We start from the raw sequence: 21,851 nt of genomic DNA on the forward strand, positions 1-21,851 counted from the left end.
AAATTGTGATTTTGAGAGACCAATATCAGAGCAGAAAAAATGTTTCAAGAACTGGTCCACACTCATGTAAAAAGTGTGAATTTAAAAGGTAAAGATTTCTGGAAAAAAATATTTTCTTCTTATTCTTTTGATTAAAAAATATGGTATGTAATATTCTATGAAATGCTTTAGGCCTGGTGGTGGAGATGTGAAATTCCAGGACTATTACAAACAGACAAGCATGAAGTGGTTTTACTGAAAAGGAGCAACTTACTTGTCATGTGTGTGTAAATGCAGCTGTACAGGTTTTTTTTTATTATGAAGAAGAAGGTTGTATCCCTATCTGCCAGCACTTGTGACAATATGTTTCTGTGAACAGCAAAATAGTCTCTTCTGAGAAAGAACATTTGCTGTGAGGCCTTTAACAAATAACTAAAATAAGAAAGAGGAAGGTTAACACTTTATGAATAAAGAAGGTCACTCACGAGTAGCAGAAGTGTTGTGTAGTTGACAGGAAGACACAAAAACAAAAGAAAACTTGCTAGCTTTTGGAATAACTCCTTTCTGAAACTACAGAAAAAAACCACACACACATCTGTGCCCCTACCTAGTGCTGGCTGGATACACAGGTGGCATAGACAAGCTTAAATGTTATAATATTTCAACCATACTGAGGGATATCTCCTACCTCTGATCACACACAATGTTCATCAAGACAATCAAAGATGAACTGAAAAATTTAGTGTCATCACACATAATCAACAGCAAAGTGGGTACTTTGCCCAATTATTTCAGGTTTATGTTGAATATTAAAAAAAAAAAAGCCAACAGAAAAGATTGAACATATCATTTTCAGATGGCAACAACATTTAAGAGTGCATTGTAGTGTACAGTTCTCAGTACAAGAGGCACTAGTTTGTCAATGACTAGCATCAGAAGACTGAGTAACAGACACTAATAAAATGAACATAACATCCAACAGTTTTTCTCGATCGTTTTATTACCACCAGATACGAACCTTGGTGATGGGACATATTAAATAATTATTTTAAAATAATTTCATTTATTTTGTACAGTTTGAACATTCCACATTACTTTTCTTTGTCTTCTGTATTTCACGAATTATCTCCATCTGTGCATCCATTATGGCTTGGAGTATTCGGTGTTTTGCTCTTGTCTTAATACAAATGTAATTGTCCATTTTTCGTAACTCTTCTGCCACAAATTTCCCCAGTGTGTCATCTTCAGTTGTTCGATCCAAATATGAACTAACTTTCTCCAACACTGACAATGTGGATAAGAGCAATGTATCATCATCATCTTTCTTTTGTCGCTTTGAAGGCTTTTCATAATGACGTTGTGTTTCTGCATACAGATGATGTGTTTCTGGTGGCTCTGGAGCATCTTGTGTCTCAGTGGTGACACACTCTGAGGGCATCACATCAATTTCAGTTTTCACTTCAACGATTTCTGTGGAAAACTCTGAGTGATTGTCCTGAAAATAAGCAAATACAAACACTTTTAAAGGTGAATACCAAACAAAACATGTTATATTACATCATGTCAGGTACACAATCTCTTGTAACAATCCTCATCCAGGCTTTTCCACATAATATGTGTGCTAGTTGGCACAATAGTGAGCAAGTAAACATACTCAGGAGGAGCTGGATTAAATACCAGTCTGACCGTACCAATCCAGTTTTTCATTGTTCTGCATAAATATCGAAAATTTACGATAAAGTTCCTTCTTCAACAAATCCAGTGTTCTAACTCTACTGTGCTGTTTGCTAATGAGACAATGCAATCCATTATCACTAATTATAATGATATTTAATACAATTATGGAAGTAAAAGTGCATTTTATTTTATGTAGTAAATACATTTAATTATTATTAATATAAGGTGTTGTTTGTAATGATATTTAGTACAATTATGGAAGTAAAAGTGCATTTTATTTTATGTAGTAAATATATTTAATTATTATTAATATAAGCTGTTGTTTTCATAAAAGAATTTGCGAAACCAAGACAAAAGACTCTTCATTCTGAAAGAACTGAGCAGTTACTTTCACGAGCTGTTGCAAGAGAAAAGAGAAAACTACAAATGACAGTAAGCAATCGGCAACCATTAGATGAGGTAAAGACAAAATGATTACTTGGGTGAAGGGCATTAAGAGCCATGAAAATAAACAAGGATTCTGCATGGTCCTGGAGGGATTCAGATAGCTAAATATAGTTCCAAGTAAAATAAATACTAACCCAAATGTTTAAAGGCTACATGAAATGGAAAGGTGAGCTGCCTGAACAATGGAACTGTTCTAGTCACACCTACATTCAAGAAAGAAAATATGAAAAAGTACAATTATAGACAAATCAGTGTTACTACTTAGTTACATGTTCCATAGAGCATTTGAATGATTCTTCTATCAAAGTAATAAGGAATGAGTTAGTTTACAGTATATGTTTACATGATTAGTGTTAAATGAAGAAATTATTAATATTAGTCCTACTCCTGCAACTACACTTTTTTATTGGCTTCCAATTTTTAAGTAAAATTTCATCAGTGAGATAGAAGGAGTTGTGCAGGAGAAATGATTTTAAATTAGACGTAAAACTTACTTCACTACCTGTCAGACATTTTATGTTGTTGGGCAAATGATCAAAATTTTTGTTGCTGCACATTGAACTCCTTTTTAAGTCACTGACAGCTCTTACAATGGGTAATAAAGGTCATTTTTCCCCTCTAGTGTTACAGGTATGTGCGTCTTGTTCTTCTCAAATTGTGACAGATTATTTATGACAAATTTCACTAGCAAATATAGGTATTGTGACAGCACTGCTAAAATGCCTAGCTCTTTGAAGATGTACCTACATGACATCCATGGGTGAAAACCACTGCTCACTTTTGTGCAATCAATACTTTCTTTCTAAGTAATGACATACTGGTACCCAAGAAAGTTATTCCATATGACACTATTCAGAAGAAATATGCAAAATATGCCAGGAGGCTGATAAGTTTGTTTCCAAGACTAGCCATTGTATGAAGAGTAAAGGTAGCTGAACTTAATTGTTTGAAAAGCTGAGTAATATGCTTCTTCCAGTTTTTATTTTCAACAATATGTACACCCAAAAATTTGGAGCATTCTACACCATTTAATGACTCCTCATCATGTAGTACATAAATTGTTGGTATGACTATTTGTTGTACAGTACTGAATGCAGTTTTTTTTTTCAATATTTAGGGGAGTCCATTTTCAGAGAACCACTTAATAATTCTTTGGAAAATATCATTTACCAACTGTTTTGTTGCTTTCTCTCTAATTGGATTTATTATAGCTCTAGTATCTTCTGCAAACAGTACCAGTTTTGCTTGTTAAATGTTACATGGATGGTCATTCACATATACCCTAAGGAACAGATGTGGATCCAACAAAATTGAACCCTGTGGAACTTCCTGATTCCCCCCACCCCCCACCCCCCAGTCGCTAAAATTTCCTACTTTTCTCACATTGTGTGAATTATTCAGCACAGTGTTTTGCATTCTGTTTGTGAAGCATGATTCAAACCAGCTCCATGTAAAGCCATCAGTTCTATAAACCTTGAGTTTTTCTAAGAGAGTATCTTCATCTAAAGAATCAAACACCTTGGAAAGACCACAAAAAACCAGCTCATGATATATTCTTTTTTAAGGCTTGTGCTATTTGATGAGTGAATGTATAAATAACATTCTCAGTTGAGCAACCCTTCTGGAATCCAAGCATCACACATATGGTTAATTAATTTTTCCACTTACATTTGTGACTACTCTTGGGTTCATAACTTTTTCGATATTTTGGAAAAATATGTCAGTAAGGAAACTGGACAGTAATTGTTTAAGTCTGCCTTGTCACCTTTCTTATGAAGTGCTTTAATAATTACATATTTAAACAGTCTGGAAAAATTCCCAGTGCCAGTGATGCATGGCATGTATCACAAAGGACATTAATTATTAACTTGGAACAATTTTTCAGAATTCTGTCTGAAATTCAATGAACTCCACGAACACATTAATTTTTTGGGATTTTTATAAATGCATCAATTTCCATGTAGGATTTTGGTGTTACTTCTAGTTGCTCAAAGTTTTGTGGAACAACATTCTCTTGATTTTCTGCTGTATCATTTAATCCTCTATTTGCTGCTACAGTTAGAAAATGATTGTTAAAAGTACTTGCAATTTGTAAAGTATCAGTCACAACATTGTCATTTAGTTTAACTGTTATGGATTCTTGTACACTGACTGGCTGTCCTGTTTCCCATTTGACAATGTGCGATATAGTTTTAATATTACTATCTGTACTATTTGTTTCTGTCAGAATATGCATACTTCTGGACATTTTAATGACTTTCCTCAAAATACTACAGCATTTTTTGTAGTATGCAAGATACTACAAGATCTGGCCTTTAAGCAAATTTCCTTTTTCCTCTTACACGAGAATTTAATTCCCTTGGTTGTCCAAGGGTTACTTTTTAATTGATCTTCTGCTATTTTTTTAGGAATGCAACTTTCAAATATTGACACAAACTTACTATGGAATAAATTGAATATGACATCAGTATCTCTCTCTACATATACCTCATTCCATAACTCCCCTCTTAGCTTACTCTTAAAACATTATATCCTATTCTCACTGCTCTGTGTGAACCTGCCTCAGGGTTGTAAGGTGCATACCGTTGCTGCACACGAGTGGGAAAATTGACTACTGAAATTACATTGAAACACCCAAATAATAATTCTAGTTCATTTTTCCTGTGAATATCTGTTAAATAATCTACAGTGAGAGCTACACACACTCCTAACTGTTTCTTGTTGTCTGACAGGTGGCTTGGTAATGCCTCTATATTTCTCATAACAGCTGAAAGTTTCCAAGAGGGGATCTGTAAATTGTTACAATTATCAGAGGAGAAATCTGCAATAACAATGCTTCTAGGTCCTGATTAACACAAAAACTATTTTTTCAATATCTTTGACTCTGTGTCCAACTTTTACGTATATTCCATATCCACCTTTCTCCATGTTAACTCTACAAGTAAATGATGCAAGTCTGTAATCCATGATATTTAACTTCTCCATCCCTGTGGTTACATGAGTTCAGAGAGATACCATATTTACTCGAATCTAAGCCGAACTTTTTTTCCGGTTTTTGTAATCCAAAAAACCGCCTGCGGCTTAGAATCGAGTGCAAAGCAAGCGGAAGTTCTGAAAAATGTTGATAGGTGCCGCCACAACTAACTTCTGCCGTCAAATATATGTAGCACTACACAGGCATGCTTTGCAGCCATAAAGATAAATACTAGCACCAAAACTTCTGCGTCAGTAAATAAAAAATAAAAAAAGAAAGAAAGAAAGAAAGGTGGAAAACGAGCTTCTTTTTGTCTGCCCCGAGTTTTGACGACTCCATTTTCATACATTATACAACGAAGTAAATGCGAATTCCGTATTGTTCATCTTCGAATGTAGCAGCATTTCAATGTACTATGAAAATCCGACTGGCAAGACTGTTTGGGGTGTTTGTCAATATGGACAACTCTATGTTCTGAACTTTTCCCCTATCTGTGAGAAGACTTTGTTGTTAATAGGAACTTTTATGAATTGTGAATCACATGCAGTATTCTCTTCACCATAAGAGTACCGATAATACGAATATAAACATTTTGCCATGTATTCTTTCGTGTTTGCTGCTATCTCATTTAAATCCTGTCTGCCTACTAAACTACAAAACTAGAGTGAGACAACAGCAAACACGGAAGAATATACAGGGTGTTTCAAAAATGACCGGTATATTTGAAACGGCAATAAAAACTAAATGAGCAGTGATAGAAATACACCGTTTGTTGCAATATGCTTGGGACAACAGTACATTTTCAGGCGGACAAACTTTCGAAATTACAGTAGTTACAATTTTCAACAACAGATGGCGCTGCAAGTGATGTGAACGATATAGAAGACAACGCAGTCTGTGGGTGCGCCATTCTGTACGTCGTCTTTCTGCTGTAAGCGTGTGCTGTTCACAACGTGCAAGTGTGCTGTAGACAACATGGTTTATTCCTTAGAACAGAGGATTTTTCTGGTGTTGGAATTCCACCACCTAGAACACAGTGTTGTTGCAACACGATGAAGTTTTCAACGGAGGTTTAATGTAACCAAAGGACCGAAAAGCGATACAATAACGGATCTGTTTGAAAAATTTCAATGGACTGGGAACGTGACGGATGAATGTGCTGGAAAGGTAGGGCGACCGCGTATGGCAACCACAGAGGGCAATGCGCAGCTAGTGCAGCAGGTGATCCAACAGCGGCCTCGGGTTTCCGTTCGCCGTGTTGCAGCTGCGGTCCAAATGACGCCAACGTCCACGTATCGTCTCATGCGCCAGAGTTTACACCTCTATCCATACAAAATTCAAACGCGGCAACCCCTCAGCGCCGCTACCATTGCTGCACGAGAGACATTCGCTAACGATATAGTGCACAGGATTGATGACGGCGATATGCATGTGGGCAGCATTTGGTTTACTGACGAAGCTTATTTTTACCTGGACGGCTTCGTCAATAAACAGAACTGGCGCATATGGGGAACCGAAAAGCCCCATGTTGCAGTCCCATCGTCCCTGCATCCTCAAAAAGTACTGGTCTGGGCCGCCATTTCTTCCAAAGGAATCATTGGCCCATTTTTCAGATCCGAAACGATTACTGCATCACGCTATCTGGACATTCTTCGTGAATTTGTGGCGGTACAAACTGCCTTAGACGACACTGCGAACACCTCGTGGTTTATGCAAGATGGTGCCCGGCCACATCGCACGGCCGACGTCTTTAATTTCCTGAATGAATATTTCGATGATCGTGTGATTGCTTTGGGCTATCCGAAACATACAGGAGGCGGCGTGGATTGGCCTCCCTATTCGCCAGACATGAACCCCTGTGACTTCTTTCTGTGGGGACACTTGAAAGACCAGGTGTACCGCCAGAATCCAGAAACAATTGAACAGATGAAGCAGTACATCTCATCCGCATGTGAAGCCATTCCGCCACACACATTGTCAAAGGTTTCAGGTAATTTCATTCAGAGATTACGCCATATTATTGCTACGCATGGTGGCTATGTGGAAAATATCGTACTATAGAGTTTCCCAGACTGCAGCGCCATCTGTTGCTGAAAATTGTAACTACTGTAATTTCGAAAGTTTGTCTGCCTGAAAATGTACTGTTGTCCCAAGCATATTGCAACAAACGGTGTATTTCTATCGCTGCTCGTTTAGTTTTTATTGCTGTTTCAAATACACCGGTCATTTTTGAAACACCCTGTATGTACACTCCTGGAAATGGAAAAAAGAACACATTGACACCGGTGTGTCAGACCCACCATACTTGCTCCGGACACTGCGAGAGGGCTGTACAAGCAATGATCACACGCACGGCACAGCGGACACACCAGCAACCGCGGTGTTGGCCGTCGAATGGCGCTAGCTGCGCAGCATTTGTGCACTGCCTCCGTCAGTGTCAGCCAGTTTGCCGTGGCATACGGAGCTCCATCGCAGTCTTTAACACTGGTAGCATGCCGCGACAGCGTGGACGTGAACCGTATGTGCAGTTGACGGACTTTGAGCGAGGGCGTATAGTGGGCATGCGGGAGGCCGGGTGGACATACCGCCGAATTGCTCAACATGTGGGGCGTGAGGTCTCCACAGTACATCGATGTTGTCGCCAGTGGTCGGCGGAAGGTGCACGTGCCCGTCGACCTGGGACCGGACCGCAGCGACGCACGGATGCACGCCAAGACCGTAGGATCCTACGCAGTGCCGTAGGGGACCGCACCGCCACTTCCCAGCAAATTAGGGACACTGTTGCTCCTGGGGTATCGGCGAGGATCATTCGCAACCGTCTCCATGAAGCTGGGCTACGGTCCCGCACACCGTTAGGCCATCTTCCGCTCACGCCCCAACATCGTGCAGCCCGCCTCCAGTGGTCTCGCGACAGGCGTGAATGGAGGGACGAATGGAGACGTGTCGTCTTCAGCGATGAGAGTCGCTTCTGCCTTGGTGCCAATGATGGTCGTATGCGTGTTTGGCGCCGTGCAGGTGAGCGCCACAATCAGGACTGCATACGACCGAGGCACACAGGGCCAACACCCGGCATCATGGTGTGGGGAGCGATCTCCTACACTGGCCGTACACCACTGGTGATCGTCGAGGGGACATTGAATAGTGCACGGTACATCCAAACCGTCATCGAACCCATCGTTCTACCATTCCTAGACCGGCAAGGGAACTTGCTGTTCCAACAGGACAATGCACGTCCGCATATATCCCGTGCCACCCAACGTGCTCTAGAAGGTGTAAGTCAACTACCCTGGCCAGCAAGATCTCCGGATCTGTCCCCCATTGAGCATGTTTGGGACTGGATGAAGCGTCGTCTCACGCGGTCTGCACGTCCAGCACGAACGCTGGTCCAACTGAGGCGCCAGGTGGAAATGGCATGGCAAGCCGTTCCACAGGACTACATCCAGCATCTCTACGATCGTCTCCATGGGAGAATAGCAGCCTGCATTGCTGCGAAAGGTGGATATACACTGTACTAGTGCCGACATTGTGCATGCTCTGTTGCCTGTGTCTATGTGCCTGTGGTTCTGTCAGTGTGATCATGTGATGTATCTGACCCCAGGAATGTGTCAATAAAGTTTCCCCTTCCTGGGACAATGAATTCACGGTGTTCTTATTTCAATTTCCAGGAGTGTATCTTGTCATGTTTATATTCGTATTATTCTTATGCCTGATAGTGATACAGTCAGAAATGAAGCACGGCAACTGACTAAATTTTTAAATCGAAGATGACTAATTTCTGTGCAGAATTTGATGTACAATAGAAGCGGCCACAAAGATTATCAAACGGAGAAAAATTTTCACCTAACTCTCGTTCAGAACGTGTTCTATCATACGCAGTCTATTATTTGGTTCTTGCTGATCATTATCAAAGAAAGCAGCAGTGTAAGTAACAACAAATAGCAGTCTCTTGCCATTGTTTCGCTAATGAGATGATTCCTCTCCTTTTTTTTTTTTTTTTTTTTAATTGTAAGCGGCGGTAGCGCACGCAAAAGCAAGCCATGCCGCGAGCGGTGACGGGCCGTAAACACGCACTATCAGAATGCGACAAACAATGCATGATGCAGTACAGTAATGCATTTTCAGCTTAGAGAGATGTACACACCTATAACAAAGAAAACGGCACTTATCAGATCAAAGCAAAATAAGCAATCGATTCAAACCAGACGAAGCACGTGAAAAAGGAAGGGTACCCGTATAAATATGGACGGAGCGTCTGGGGCATAGCAATGGCTACCTGGTAAAGCTTAACTGCAAAGCTTACGACTCGAACCAAACTACTGTAGCTGTATCGTCTTTCATTCGACATAAATTGTCTCTCATATTACAATGGACCAACTTTGTTTTGATTTGGAGATGCGGCCTAAAATTTTTCTCTCCCCTTGAATTTCGAGTCTCAAATTTCAGGTGCGGCTTAGATTCAGGAATTTTTTTTTTTTTCCTTTATTTCGAGTCTCATTTTTCAGGTGCAGCTTAGATTTGAGTGCGGCTTAGATTCGAGTAAATACGGTACATAACACCTATCACTTAAGTGTTTTTCACATTTTCTATGCATAAAATAATTTTTCAACCCTCTTAATGTTCTAATGTTCCGAAGAAACAAATTAATTTTATTTTCCTGGTAACTGTTACATGTGTTATGGTCTTCTACTGCTCTAATTTATTTCAGTACTCTCAGTCTGTAATCTGACTCTAACCTAAAAAAGTGCTCATTTTATTCCAGTAATTATAGGGATTTTGTCTTGTGCACTTGTCCCCCACCCTGCTCCTCCCCTTACACTTTCTGCAAGCTACTCAGCCAACAATCTTTCCTTCCCTCTCCTGCTCAGGCACAGGGCAAGATTAGTGTATCCCCATCACCCAACCAAACCAACAGGCATAGCACAGACACGGGACGTTGTTTCAATCAAAAGCTATTTGCTCACTTCTTTGTTCACACAGCTAACAGCCTTGTTAACCTAGAGCTGGTCATGTCGCTGGACAACTTTGACAAAATCCACATAAGTGTGAGCTGTTGCAGCTCCTGTTTGCTCCTGATCACCTTTGATGCTATATTCTAAGACGGTAGCCAGGCTGTTTCCTGCTCCCCCTACTATAAGTATCTGGCAGGTTATATGGTTGCATTTTAAAGGTAAGGATTGAGCTAAAGGCAAGATCTAGCACAAAAGAGTGGTGTTAGATCTGGAAGATATTGCACTGATAACATATTGTGTTTCAGAAACGTGACAGAAAAATTGCACATGAGGATTATGTAAATCATCCTTACTTTAATAGACATGAGGAAGGCTTAAGACACTGTGTCTCTGGAATCAGTACCTTCTATATAAACTCTGTAAAAGGCTTCACTACTCACAATAAGTCCTCAGTAGACTGGGAAAATGGTATCTCAGAGGAGTCTTAAACAATTAATGGTTAGCTGCAGGGATTTTGTCTCTCTCTAATTGCATTTAACATGTGTCTCATTCCTCTTCATTACTGGACAAGAAACTTCCATGCAGTGGAATCACAGCTTGGCAACTCATACTGCCACATACTACTGTTTGCACATGATCCAGTAGTAATTATATCTATGCTGAAGATGCTATGTGCATGCCTCTGAAGTTTGAGAAGAACGTAAGAACTGTTCTTGGTAAATGATGCAAAGATCTCGTGATATAATCTGATGAAGATTTGTATATTTGTGGGAACACTGTTAGAAAAATAACAGAAATATCTCAGATCTCTGTCTGATAAGATTCAGATTGTGGAAAGGATGTAGAACACTGAGAAAATCAGGGGCAGAAGGCTACACAGCTAAAAGGTATACTGTGGAGAGAATTCATAAGTACTGACATTAAAAAATGAATATATTATGCAATTATTGACATAATTATGCTCTATAACTTAGAAGTATGTGATGGAAGAGGAAATTAGAAAGTATGGAGACAGAAGTCATAATACAAAGCTGCAGGGAACATGGAGCACAGGAAACCATGAACATTGTGTGGCTGGGGAGATGACTCTATGCAGACATATTGGATACAGAACACCATCACAGCAAAGGGCTTTAACATAAATTAAAGCATTGCAGGCTCACCCAAAGGTACCACTTCAACAACCTGCAGTGGAAGAAAATGTGGTTACTGTTCCTAGATTGGCCTGGGTAGGAAGCATAGAATAATGAGATTTCTGATGACAGGAATACGTGCCTACATCCTGGATAGAATTCCTTGTCTCTTCACTGTGTCCTTGGAAGAGGGCATGAGACCCTGTTGATAAAGATCTATCTATCTGACATGGATTTAAAGCATTGCTCTATCCAAGACTAGTTGGCCATGCAGTGACAGGCTCCACACACTCTCCTTGTAATTAATATCTAATTCACAATACTACAGACATACAAAACCAGTCATCCACATTAATAAAGTGTCTATCATGAACTACAGGTGTTAACTTGCACAAGAAGAAAATGCCTACACCATTTCCAGTTATGACATCTGAACAATCACTTGGGAGCTCTGTTCTGACAGCACCTTATTATCTCTTTTGTATTGTGTAAAGGCCATTGCTTATGCTGTAGATTTTCATTAAGAAAATTCCATATTTTACTTACACTGCCACTGTCTGCAGTGTCCTCTGTACTTCTGGATTCCACTATCTGCAACTGAGGTCCATCTGAAAGCTGGAAAGTGTTTCACAGTTTCATTTTGAGCTTTATAAAATACCACTTTACCCAATGCAGAGTTATATGAGGAAGGATGGTTACTGCACTTACATTATAACAATCCATTAGGTCAGAGGAGTGACTGGAATCCATGGATACTGCCTGGGGCTTATATGAAAACTGAAGGGAAAAATATAAACACATCAGTTACCTGAACATACTGCTGGAAATGAGATGTGCATAATTTTACAACAAATAACATTTAGTCTCAAGCTGCTCTGATCATTTTTTGATAATCGTACCTAAAGTGTGACAAGTTACAACTGTTTGTTGGACCAGGACTTGAAGCCCTTACACCCGTCTTTTGCAGTCAGTCCTTTAGTACTTGAGTCATCTTCATGAACAGACTCACAGCTCTAACTTGACACTCCACAGTGGAAGAGCCACTATGGAACTGGAAAGAAACAGAGTGGAGGTAGGGATAGGTTGAACCTGTGAGGTGGACTCAAATACAAAACCTTCCCCACAAAATGATGGGTATCTGGGTCAGAGAACTAGTCCAACAGACATTTTTAATTTTCTACACACAAACAATAGTTGGACAAAAATACACAGTGTTAAATTCAGAAAACCATTCAGAATAATATCTTTAAATTTTTTGTCTTGTTGAGCTCAGCTGTGTGTAACATACATTGGTACCTTCCACATTTGGTCTATCTAATTGCAACTGCATAAAATGATTTTTTTTTCCCTTTGTGCCACACATAATTTCACCTTCATTTTTGAAAGATGTCAATAGTGTGAAGTTGTAGATGCTGTTCTACATGTTTTCTTGTTCTGGTCCTAGAGTTGCTTTTCTGCTTACTGTCATTCAAATTTCATTAGCACAGTACAAAGAAATGAACACTCATTTACTTCATGTTATAAAATTTGTTTTATTCAGTTGTAATTAGGTGGGCCTACTGTGAAAATCAACAATGTAAGTAGAGAAATGATCAAAAATGAGAAACGATATAAATACATGTAAGAAGATTAAAAATAAGTAAATCTGAGAACACATGAAACAAAGAAACTTAAGGAAACAGCATGTGTAATAAATCACTTTGAATTATTATACTGTGAACATCACTAATGGCTAAATATAAAACAATAAAAAACACACTTTTCTCCGAGCATCTTTCCATCACTTTTACTCACTAAGGTATGTAACATCATATTTTTGTTTCTTGCCTGGCAGTTATTTATTGTGAAATATGGGGGATATCTTACACACAGCCTAATATTATTTGAAATTTAAAATGTAGTAGTAGCAGAATGTGATGACAAAAACTTCTGACCACAATAATCTCACATAAGAAGTTAGGGGTGTAGAACTTTGCAAAATACAAATCTTTGGCAAATACAGTAAAAAAAATTAAATCTATCCATCACACTTGAAAGTTAAACTAGGTATTCACCATAATTAGGACCCAGTGATACCCAATATTTATTATTTACATTTTACTTATGAGGATAGGGAGCTTGGTCACTGATAACTTTGTCATTGAGTGCCCCAAAACCACAAAGACACAGATAGGAAGCTATGATATTTCAAAGTAATCAGCAATTAAAATTTTGAGTATGTTACATACTCTCCACAAGGGTGGTCAGGACACCTCAAGAACTGTTGTCATAAAGAGACAAGAATGCAGTCAGAAAGTAGATAAATACTTCATTATGAACCTAAATAACAGGCACTAGTATAGCAAATGATCAACACCCATTCCTGCTCTTGCCACTAGGGATGGTTTCTAAATCTGCTATTGTACCACAACCTGCTAACAATAATTCCATCAGTCACCAACTTAGAATAGTTGGCATGACAGAGGAACACCATTGCCCTCAAACTACACTATTTCAGAAACATCAGTTTTGAAATAGAAAGAACACTCAATTGATACTGAGAGTAAACATGTTGTTTGAAAGCAGTTTCATATCACTGGGGCAACCAATGTCTAAGAGTACATTACAGGGAACAACGAAACACTACAGCACTAAAAAATGTGTGATCTGCTTCTGTAATAGACATTTCCTTCTCTTCTCCCATAATGATTGCAGTATCAGTATATGCAGCAGAAAAAAATTGGTATATACAATACACAAGAAGCATTTTTTGTGTCCCATGTTAGCTCCGCAACTCTTCTACATATACTGTTGATTTAAACAGTTTTCCAACTTTTGTAAGTACCTGTAGGATATAGGGAGGGGGGAGAGAGGGGCAAAGTGTGCCACCGCACAGGGCAGCAGGTTTTTGGGGGTGGCAAAATCTTAAATTTTAACGTGGTTCCAAAAGGTTGAATCAAACAATACAATGAAAGTTTTGAATAAATGAAAAAGCATGAAAATAAGCTGTTAATACAAATCATTCATAAATCTACTATCTTACTGGAAATTATCTATGATACTATGAAACAAAGGACAAAAGATACTCTCTACTTGGTGCATCTTTCAAAATACCGAAGCTTGCTAGTAATGTGTTGCCACCTCAGTTTCTATTGTGCGCCTACAAAACACTTGAAATCCACCTGCATGAGTATGAAAGCTCCTACAGAAGTGAAAAATTTGATAATAAAGATATAGAGATACATGTCAGCATATGTTGACCAAGCAGTTCCTGTACAGGAAGCTTAAACACCTATAGCAGTATCACTGAGACAAACTCTTTGTAATAAATAAATAAGTAAATACTGAATAAAATATGCAATGTGTGTCACATGTCAAAGTCTTTTGAAACCACAAATTGTGCTTATGCAGTGCTTACACATGGGCAGATGCATGGCATCCTTCCCCACCAATCCCTCTCACTTGTATCTGCCATTAATACTGAATGGTTATATACCTGCCCTAACATTGAAGTCAATGAGTACAACAAGATGGGAAAATAGGATGACTATAGTCACCACTCTTTACCATAACATACGAGACATCTATGATGCACAGATCATAACACACAAAGACCAAAATATGGACTGAATGGCAGTTTGTCAAACCTTATCCATGTTTTTACATTCATTATGTATGATATATTACTCCACATTAATGTTGTCAGCAAAAGCACAAAAAATGTTGCCACACACATCTCGAAAGTTATTGACTTACTTGAAAAGACAGCAGATTATTTCACAAATCACTGAGAGGACCTAAAAATTCCATGATAACCCACTATGTGATGAGGAACTGGCATTCAAACTATGTATAGAAAATCTGACCTTAGGTGGTAAAATACAGATACAAAACAGATGGAAGAAGAAACAGAAAAGTATGAGGAACAAGATGAGAAAATTGAAGAACCAGAATTGCAGTACACAAAAATTACACTTTAAAGTAATGGGTATGCTCCCAGTGAGAGATTTCAATTGCTGAAAAGTCACGGTAACCTTTGTATTTTTTTGTGGCTTCGTAAAATTAAATACGTGTCACTTGACATTGTAACTGGCAAGTGTTGCATATTGTGACACAATATTTGCATTGTATCCCACAATATGGAAAGATTCTTTGGACCCATAAATAAATAAATAAATAAATGAGAAACAGATCACACGTGAGTAGCTCACATCAGTTCATTCTAATCATAAAATCAGATTAGTAGGCTACTGGATGCAAAGAAGTTCGAAGTAGGTGTACCGCAGGGCAGCATGTTTGGTCCCATTCTCTTCCTGTTTTATATAAATGACATTCAGACCTCAGTAATTGCAGCTAAGACCATGATGTTTGCACACGACATTGTAACAGTGAACAATGTTAAGGAATCTCTGTCCACAATAACTGATCAACTCCTCAAGTCCTTGGTTGTGTTCATTGTTCACAGCTAATGTGCTGACCCTTCATGTGAAAAAAAAAAATCTGTTCAATTTGGAAAAAAAGAAAAAAGAATTACAACCAAGAGCTTCAAGTGGTACTGGGCAGAAATGTGAGAGAAATGGTATAATGCACAAAATGTTTAGGAATGTAACTCGATCAAGACTTAAGCTGGAAAGATCATGTGCATGAACTCTTTCAGAGACTCAGTTCAATGTATTTAGCTCTAAAACTTATTTCTAAAGACTGCTTCTCGGAAGGTGCTTGAAATGCTTATTTTGGTTACTTCCAGTCCCTTGTAGCTTATGGAAGTGTTTTCTGGACAACACCAACAGTTGATTACATAAAATTTTTACATTACAGAAAAGGCCAGGGCCTATTCAAATCTTGTCACACAGCTCTACTACGGCTTACCGCATACCTCTATTTAAAAAGTTGTGTGCGCTCCTTGTGTGTACACACAAGAGTGTGATGATGGTAAGAGCAAAAATTGGTGACTTGCAAACCAGTAGCAATTACCATAGTTGTAACACTTGCAACTGTGGGTCCCTCCATGCAGAACAAATACATGTGAGTACTTTGGTGTCACTATGTATAATGCACTGGCCACATACATAAAGATGAAGGAGAAGGAAATGGATTTTAGAGCAGAATTAAAATCATTTCTTGCTGAGATGTGGTTCTACAATGTAAGTGAATAAGTTAGCTTACAGGGATACTACGTCATATTTATAGTTGGGTATTTTTTAATTTGTTAACTGCTGTACCATTCATGCTGCGTCTGTCTTTGCAAAAGATTGTTTCTGCTGTAGGTTTTCTGTTTTCTCGGTTCCAAATGCAGTACAATACACCTCCCCGGAGATGGGATCTAATGCAAGATTAGTAAAAAAAAATTTAAAAAAACTGATTGCAGTACCAGTGATGGAATTTGAAAGATGTCATGCAGCATCTGCGCAGAACCACTGATGAAACAATGACAAAGAAACAGATTGGGAAAGAAAAAAAAGGAGCAGTAATGTGCCAGATTACAAATGCAAACTTCTCGGGCTTGATTCTCAGTCAATCATAGGATTTTCATCTGTTGCTTATGACTTACTTTCACCTCTGGCAATGTTTGTTCATGAGAAAAATGCTGAGTTACACCATGGTTTGGAATCAACATTTAACTGTTGGTCACCCTACAGCTGGCTGGATAAGTCTGTTGAAAGGTCAGAGGAAGGCAATGGCATACCGCCTCCAACAGAACCACTGTGGTGCTCAAAACAATCCTTGGCTTGATGACTGCTTCACTTCAGTGTTACATAATATGTTTTTATTTATTTTCAAAAGTGTAATATCATGAAGTATCATGTTGTAGTTATATTATTGTTTATCCTTCATTTGCATGTTGTAACATTTTCAGAACTAGGTATGTGTAGCTCTCTTTCCTAATCACGTACTGAACGAGGTGTCTACATCTACGAACGCACTGGAATCGCATTTGGGATGAGTCGGGTTTAAGTACAGTCTGGCCATTCTGACTTGGAGTTTTCACGGTTTTTCCATGTTGCTGCGGTGAATGGTGGGTTGTGCCACTGAACAGGTCATGGCCAACATCCTGCACCATTCTCGCCTAATCCTGTTCTACTTCATGTTTTATGTATGTCTTTATTATTTATGTACCATATTGTATATGATAGGTCCAATACTGTTGCAGTGAATGGTCCAATGGCGAATAAATAAAGAGGGACAAGCATGAAAAAACAAAGGGAATGCATATGGAGGGGTGAGGATGGGTGATGGAACTGACTACCCATTCATGAATTAGATTAACTGGGGATAGTATGCACAGGTTTTAGCAATATAATGATTAACTACTGGCAGAAATCAAAGTATAACAACAAATTTTAAAGATTTGTGGCTATAAGTGTCTAAGAATAACTGTGTTAGATTGCAATAGAGCTCACAATGTATACTAACAGCAGACAAAAATACAAATACTCACAAATCTTTCGGGAATATTTGAGTGTGACGATCTGGGTACAATTCGGTTTTTCAGAAACTCCATCAGTGGAAACCACCACACAGTGGGTGAGTAAACTACTCCGGTTTCCTTACCGGTTCGCATCTTCTTAAGTTCAGCTCCATAGTGCGACCGCAAGGTTGCAAATTTGCTTTTGCAGTCATTGGCTGTAACTCCTGGTAGCACCTCCCCAACCCTTTGTGCAACTTTTGCAAGTTTTTCCTTTCTATTGGCCTGAAATAATACAATTTGTTTATACGTACCGGTAACACTTCCATCAATGTAAATTTGTTAAGGACTTTTTTTAATACCGATAACCAAATTACTTTTTGCCATTTTTAACAAAATTAAAAATAGTTAACAATTTACCTTCAAATGATATTGGGGGTGCCTGTGATCGAAGAGTGAGGGTTCGTCTTTGTATGCTTGAATGAGAAGCTGAATGGATTTTCTGTTCCACTCCATATCGATAAACACAGGAGCCCACACGTATTTATATCAGTTTAATAGAAAAAAATGACCTGCCAAATCATAATACGTAATCACAAGGCGCATCATGAGGATACCTCATTATTTGAGCGCCCAAAGGAATTCTATTTGAAACACATTCCACAACTGCGCGTAAACGCCTACGCAGCTAATAAAAAAAGGAGCAAAATACCTATGCCTCGTCCTAAGTGCAAGAAATAAGCTACGTCATAACTATATCACTATGTGCCCTCGGTTCAGGTTTATACGAGTAACATCAGTGCGTATATAGATCACTTGCGGTAGGTGCACGTTGTAGAGTAGCGTGTAAATTATCCTCCCAACGACGTCACAAGTGTGTCAGTGACGTCAATAGTCAATTGATTGTGGTGAGTGTGCTGAAAACTGCGCATGCTCGGAAACGATAGAATTATGACATTGATGCTAACGGCGGACGGTGGCTTCGTTTGCGAACATCGGAAGTTGTCCTATTCTCGCCGCACTTATTCATGAGAAATTGATTTTGATATTTTGCGTCTTTTTAATGGTTATTTAGCTATCCTGGCATAGCGCAATGGTTGCGTGGATTCTACCAAATAGCCTATAATTATAGACTATTTATACTACCCCACCACGAGATTACTGCACTTGGTTTTGCGTGGCCGTTATTGGAAACACACGGTGGCGTTACAATTATCAAGTATAGCAGAGACTATGGCAGATGCATCGTACTATGAAAGATTTTAATAATGTTGTGCATATACAATCAAGTGTTTCAGCGTATCCTCGTAAAATATCACGATAAAAACTCAAAATAAGCCGACTGAAGCGCCCTCACTCCCACGTGCAATAATATTGTGGTCGTCAAATTCCTAATTACCTAATTTATACTTTACCTATGCTTTACTTATGCTCAGTACGTTAGTCAGGTGGTAAACTTCGATGCCGTATATAACGATGGGCAACTCGAACGGTCATAGGTTTGTGTGTATTGCGTGATGAATCTATTGCTGCGATGTGCATCGCGAAAACAAGTTTAGGCTAACTAAAGCTCGAGCACAGCCATCCCGGCAATCGTTCTTTCGCACTCTGTACGCGATTGGGTCGGGAAGAAACTATAACATGTGATACAGTGGTAAGTACCCTCCGCCATGCATTTCACAGCGATTTGCAGGGTTAAGATAGGCCAAATGTCTGAAGGCATTGAGGTATTTGGGTTTTACTATGTCTGAACAAGTAAAAAGAACATAAATAGACGAAAAACTTTTTTAAAAATCTACGTTGCTTTAACAGTGAAAAAACTCTGCTGTTACAGGAGGAAACAATTTGGATTTCATTTGGCGTCGAGAGAAAACAAGAAACAAACTGTGAGGGAAAAGGGATATATTTACTGGCTTCTAAAAATTGTAAGTTGCGTTTTTGTAAATATATTTTCTCGAGCAAATAAACGTTTTCAAACGTTAGGACGACAGATAAATTTCCCTTTCTTTTAGTTCTCAGCAGTGTGGAAAGGTTATTATTTCACCTTAGTGAAGAAGAATCGTTATGAATCTGGTTTACGTTATTAATAAATTCCATTACAGTTGCTAACACCTTAATGACGTTATATTTCGATCTTTTGTAAGTCTAGCGGTTCCACATAACCAAACTTTCGCAGCACAGTTGTGGCCTACCGACATGTTTACGTTAATGTTTCGTTTAATGTTAAGTGTTAACACAAGGGGGAAACCATAAACTTTCAGGAATCGTCTCTTAAAAATATCGACGATAAACTGCATGCTGACTCTGTCGAGTCCGAAGTCTGTGCCCTGACATGGGAACAATTACGTCATATATCTAACTGCGACATTGAGTCCTAAGATCCAAACATTCCGCTAGAGGCGCTGCACGGCTGCAGTATGCTTTCGTGTCACGAGTAGTCGATTGAGATAATCGACTAATTTTCGTGAGTGAAAGTACTTCAACGCCTTTGGCATACACTACTGGCAATTAAAATTGTTACACCACGAAGATGACGTGCTACAGACGCGAAATTTAACCGACAGGAAGAAGATGCTGTGATATGCAAATGATTAGCTTTTCAGAGCATTCACACAAGGTTGGCGCTGGTGGCGACACCTACAATGTGCTGACATGAGGAAAATTTCCAACAGATTTCTCATACACAAACAGCAGTTGACCGGCGTTGCCTGGTGAAACGTTGTTGTGATGCCTCGTGTAAGGAGGAGAAATGCGTACCATCACGTTTCCGACTTTGATAGAGGTCGTATTGTAGCCTATCGCGATTGCGGTTTTTTCGTATCGCGACATTGCTGCTCGCGTTGGTCGAGATCCAATGACTGTTAGCAGAATATGGAATCGGTGCTTTCAGGAGGGTAATACGGAATGTCGTGTTGGAACCCAACTGCCTCGTATCACTAGCAGTTGAGATGACATGGCTGTAACGGATCGTGCAGCCACGTCAGGATCCCTGAGTCAACAGATGGGGACTTTTGAAAGACAACAACCATCTGCACGAACAGTTCGACGACGTTTGCAGCACCATGGACGATCAGCTTGGAGACCATGGCTGCAGTTACCCTTGACGCTGCATCACAGACAGGAGCGCCTGCGGTGGTGTACTCAACGACGAAATTGGGTGCACGAATGGCAAAACGTCATTTTTTCGGATGAATCCAGGTTCTGTTCACAGCATCATGATGGTCTCATCCGTGTTTGGCCACATCGCGGTGAACGCACATCGGTAACGTGTTTTCGTCATCGCCATACTGGCGTATCACCAGGCATATCACCCAATGGGGTGCCATTGGTTACACGTCTCGGTCACCTCTTGTTCACATTGACGGTACTTTAAACAGTGGACATTATATTTCAGATGTGTTACGACCCGAGGCTCTACCCTTCATTCGATCCCTGCGAAACCATACATTTCAGCAGGATAATGCACGACCGCATGTCCTGTACCGGCCTTTCTGGGTACAGAAAATGTTTCACTGCTGCCCTGGCCAGCACATTCTCCAGATCTCTCACCAACTGAAAACGTCTGGTGAATGATAGCCGAGCCACTGGCTCATCACAATACACCAGGCACTACTCTTGATGAACTGTGGTATCGTGTTGAAGGTGCATGGGCAGCTGTACCTGTACACGCCATCCAAGCTCTGTTTGGCTCAATGCCCAGGCGTATCAAGGCCGTTATTACGGCCAGAGATGGTTGTTCTGGGTACTGACTTCTCAGGATCTATGCGCCCAAATTGCGTGAAAATGTAATCACATGTCAGTTCTAGCATAATATATTTGTCCAATGAATACCCGTTTATCATCTGCATTTCTTCTTGGTGTAGGAATTTTGGTGGCCAGTAGTGAATTAATTGTTTACTGGTGAGACTCGCTGGGAGTAGTTTCTGTTTACGTGCTGGCGCCAAATTTGTGTGGGTGCTGAGTGCAGCCTATGGTATACTTCGACATCATTAAAGCCTCTTGTTGTGACTTTATTTTACAGGTGTATCTTAGTTATTTGAGGATTTACACTTTTTTACATCAGATTTAGTGTTTCTGCGAATTTACAATATGCATTTTAACTGCAACTATGTAACTATTTCTTCAGTATTTAACACATCAAATGGGGTCGAACCTGCTGGGAATAGTTGCAGTGTTGATTACAATCGGCTTATTCCAAGAAAAGAAAGACTGAAGTGGCAGTAAAAGATATTGCTGGGTGCATCCCTAACCCCAAAGACGAGAGGACGGCATATGTACATATATTAAAAAAAATTTTAAACATATTT

General features: G+C 39.4%; 1 protein-coding gene across 1 annotated transcript; it reads right to left on the bottom strand.

The window, feature by feature from the left end:
* Nucleotides 1–940: 940 nt before the first annotated feature.
* On the bottom strand, nt 941–19,918 carry LOC124615579. The gene is made up of 5 exons (XM_047143564.1): nt 17,965–19,918; nt 17,578–17,829; nt 11,868–11,936; nt 11,706–11,774; nt 941–1,474 (listed from the first exon to the last, which is right to left on the bottom strand). Exons 1-5 carry the CDS (start codon nt 18,058–18,060, stop codon nt 1,043–1,045), a joined length of 918 nt encoding a protein of 305 aa, XP_046999520.1. The 5' UTR covers nt 18,061–19,918; the 3' UTR covers nt 941–1,042.
* Nucleotides 19,919–21,851: the final 1,933 nt, after the last annotated feature.

Source organism: Schistocerca americana, chromosome 5, assembly GCF_021461395.2.
Source record: "Schistocerca americana isolate TAMUIC-IGC-003095 chromosome 5, iqSchAmer2.1, whole genome shotgun sequence".
In the NCBI taxonomy this organism is placed as follows: domain Eukaryota; kingdom Metazoa; phylum Arthropoda; class Insecta; order Orthoptera; family Acrididae; genus Schistocerca; species Schistocerca americana.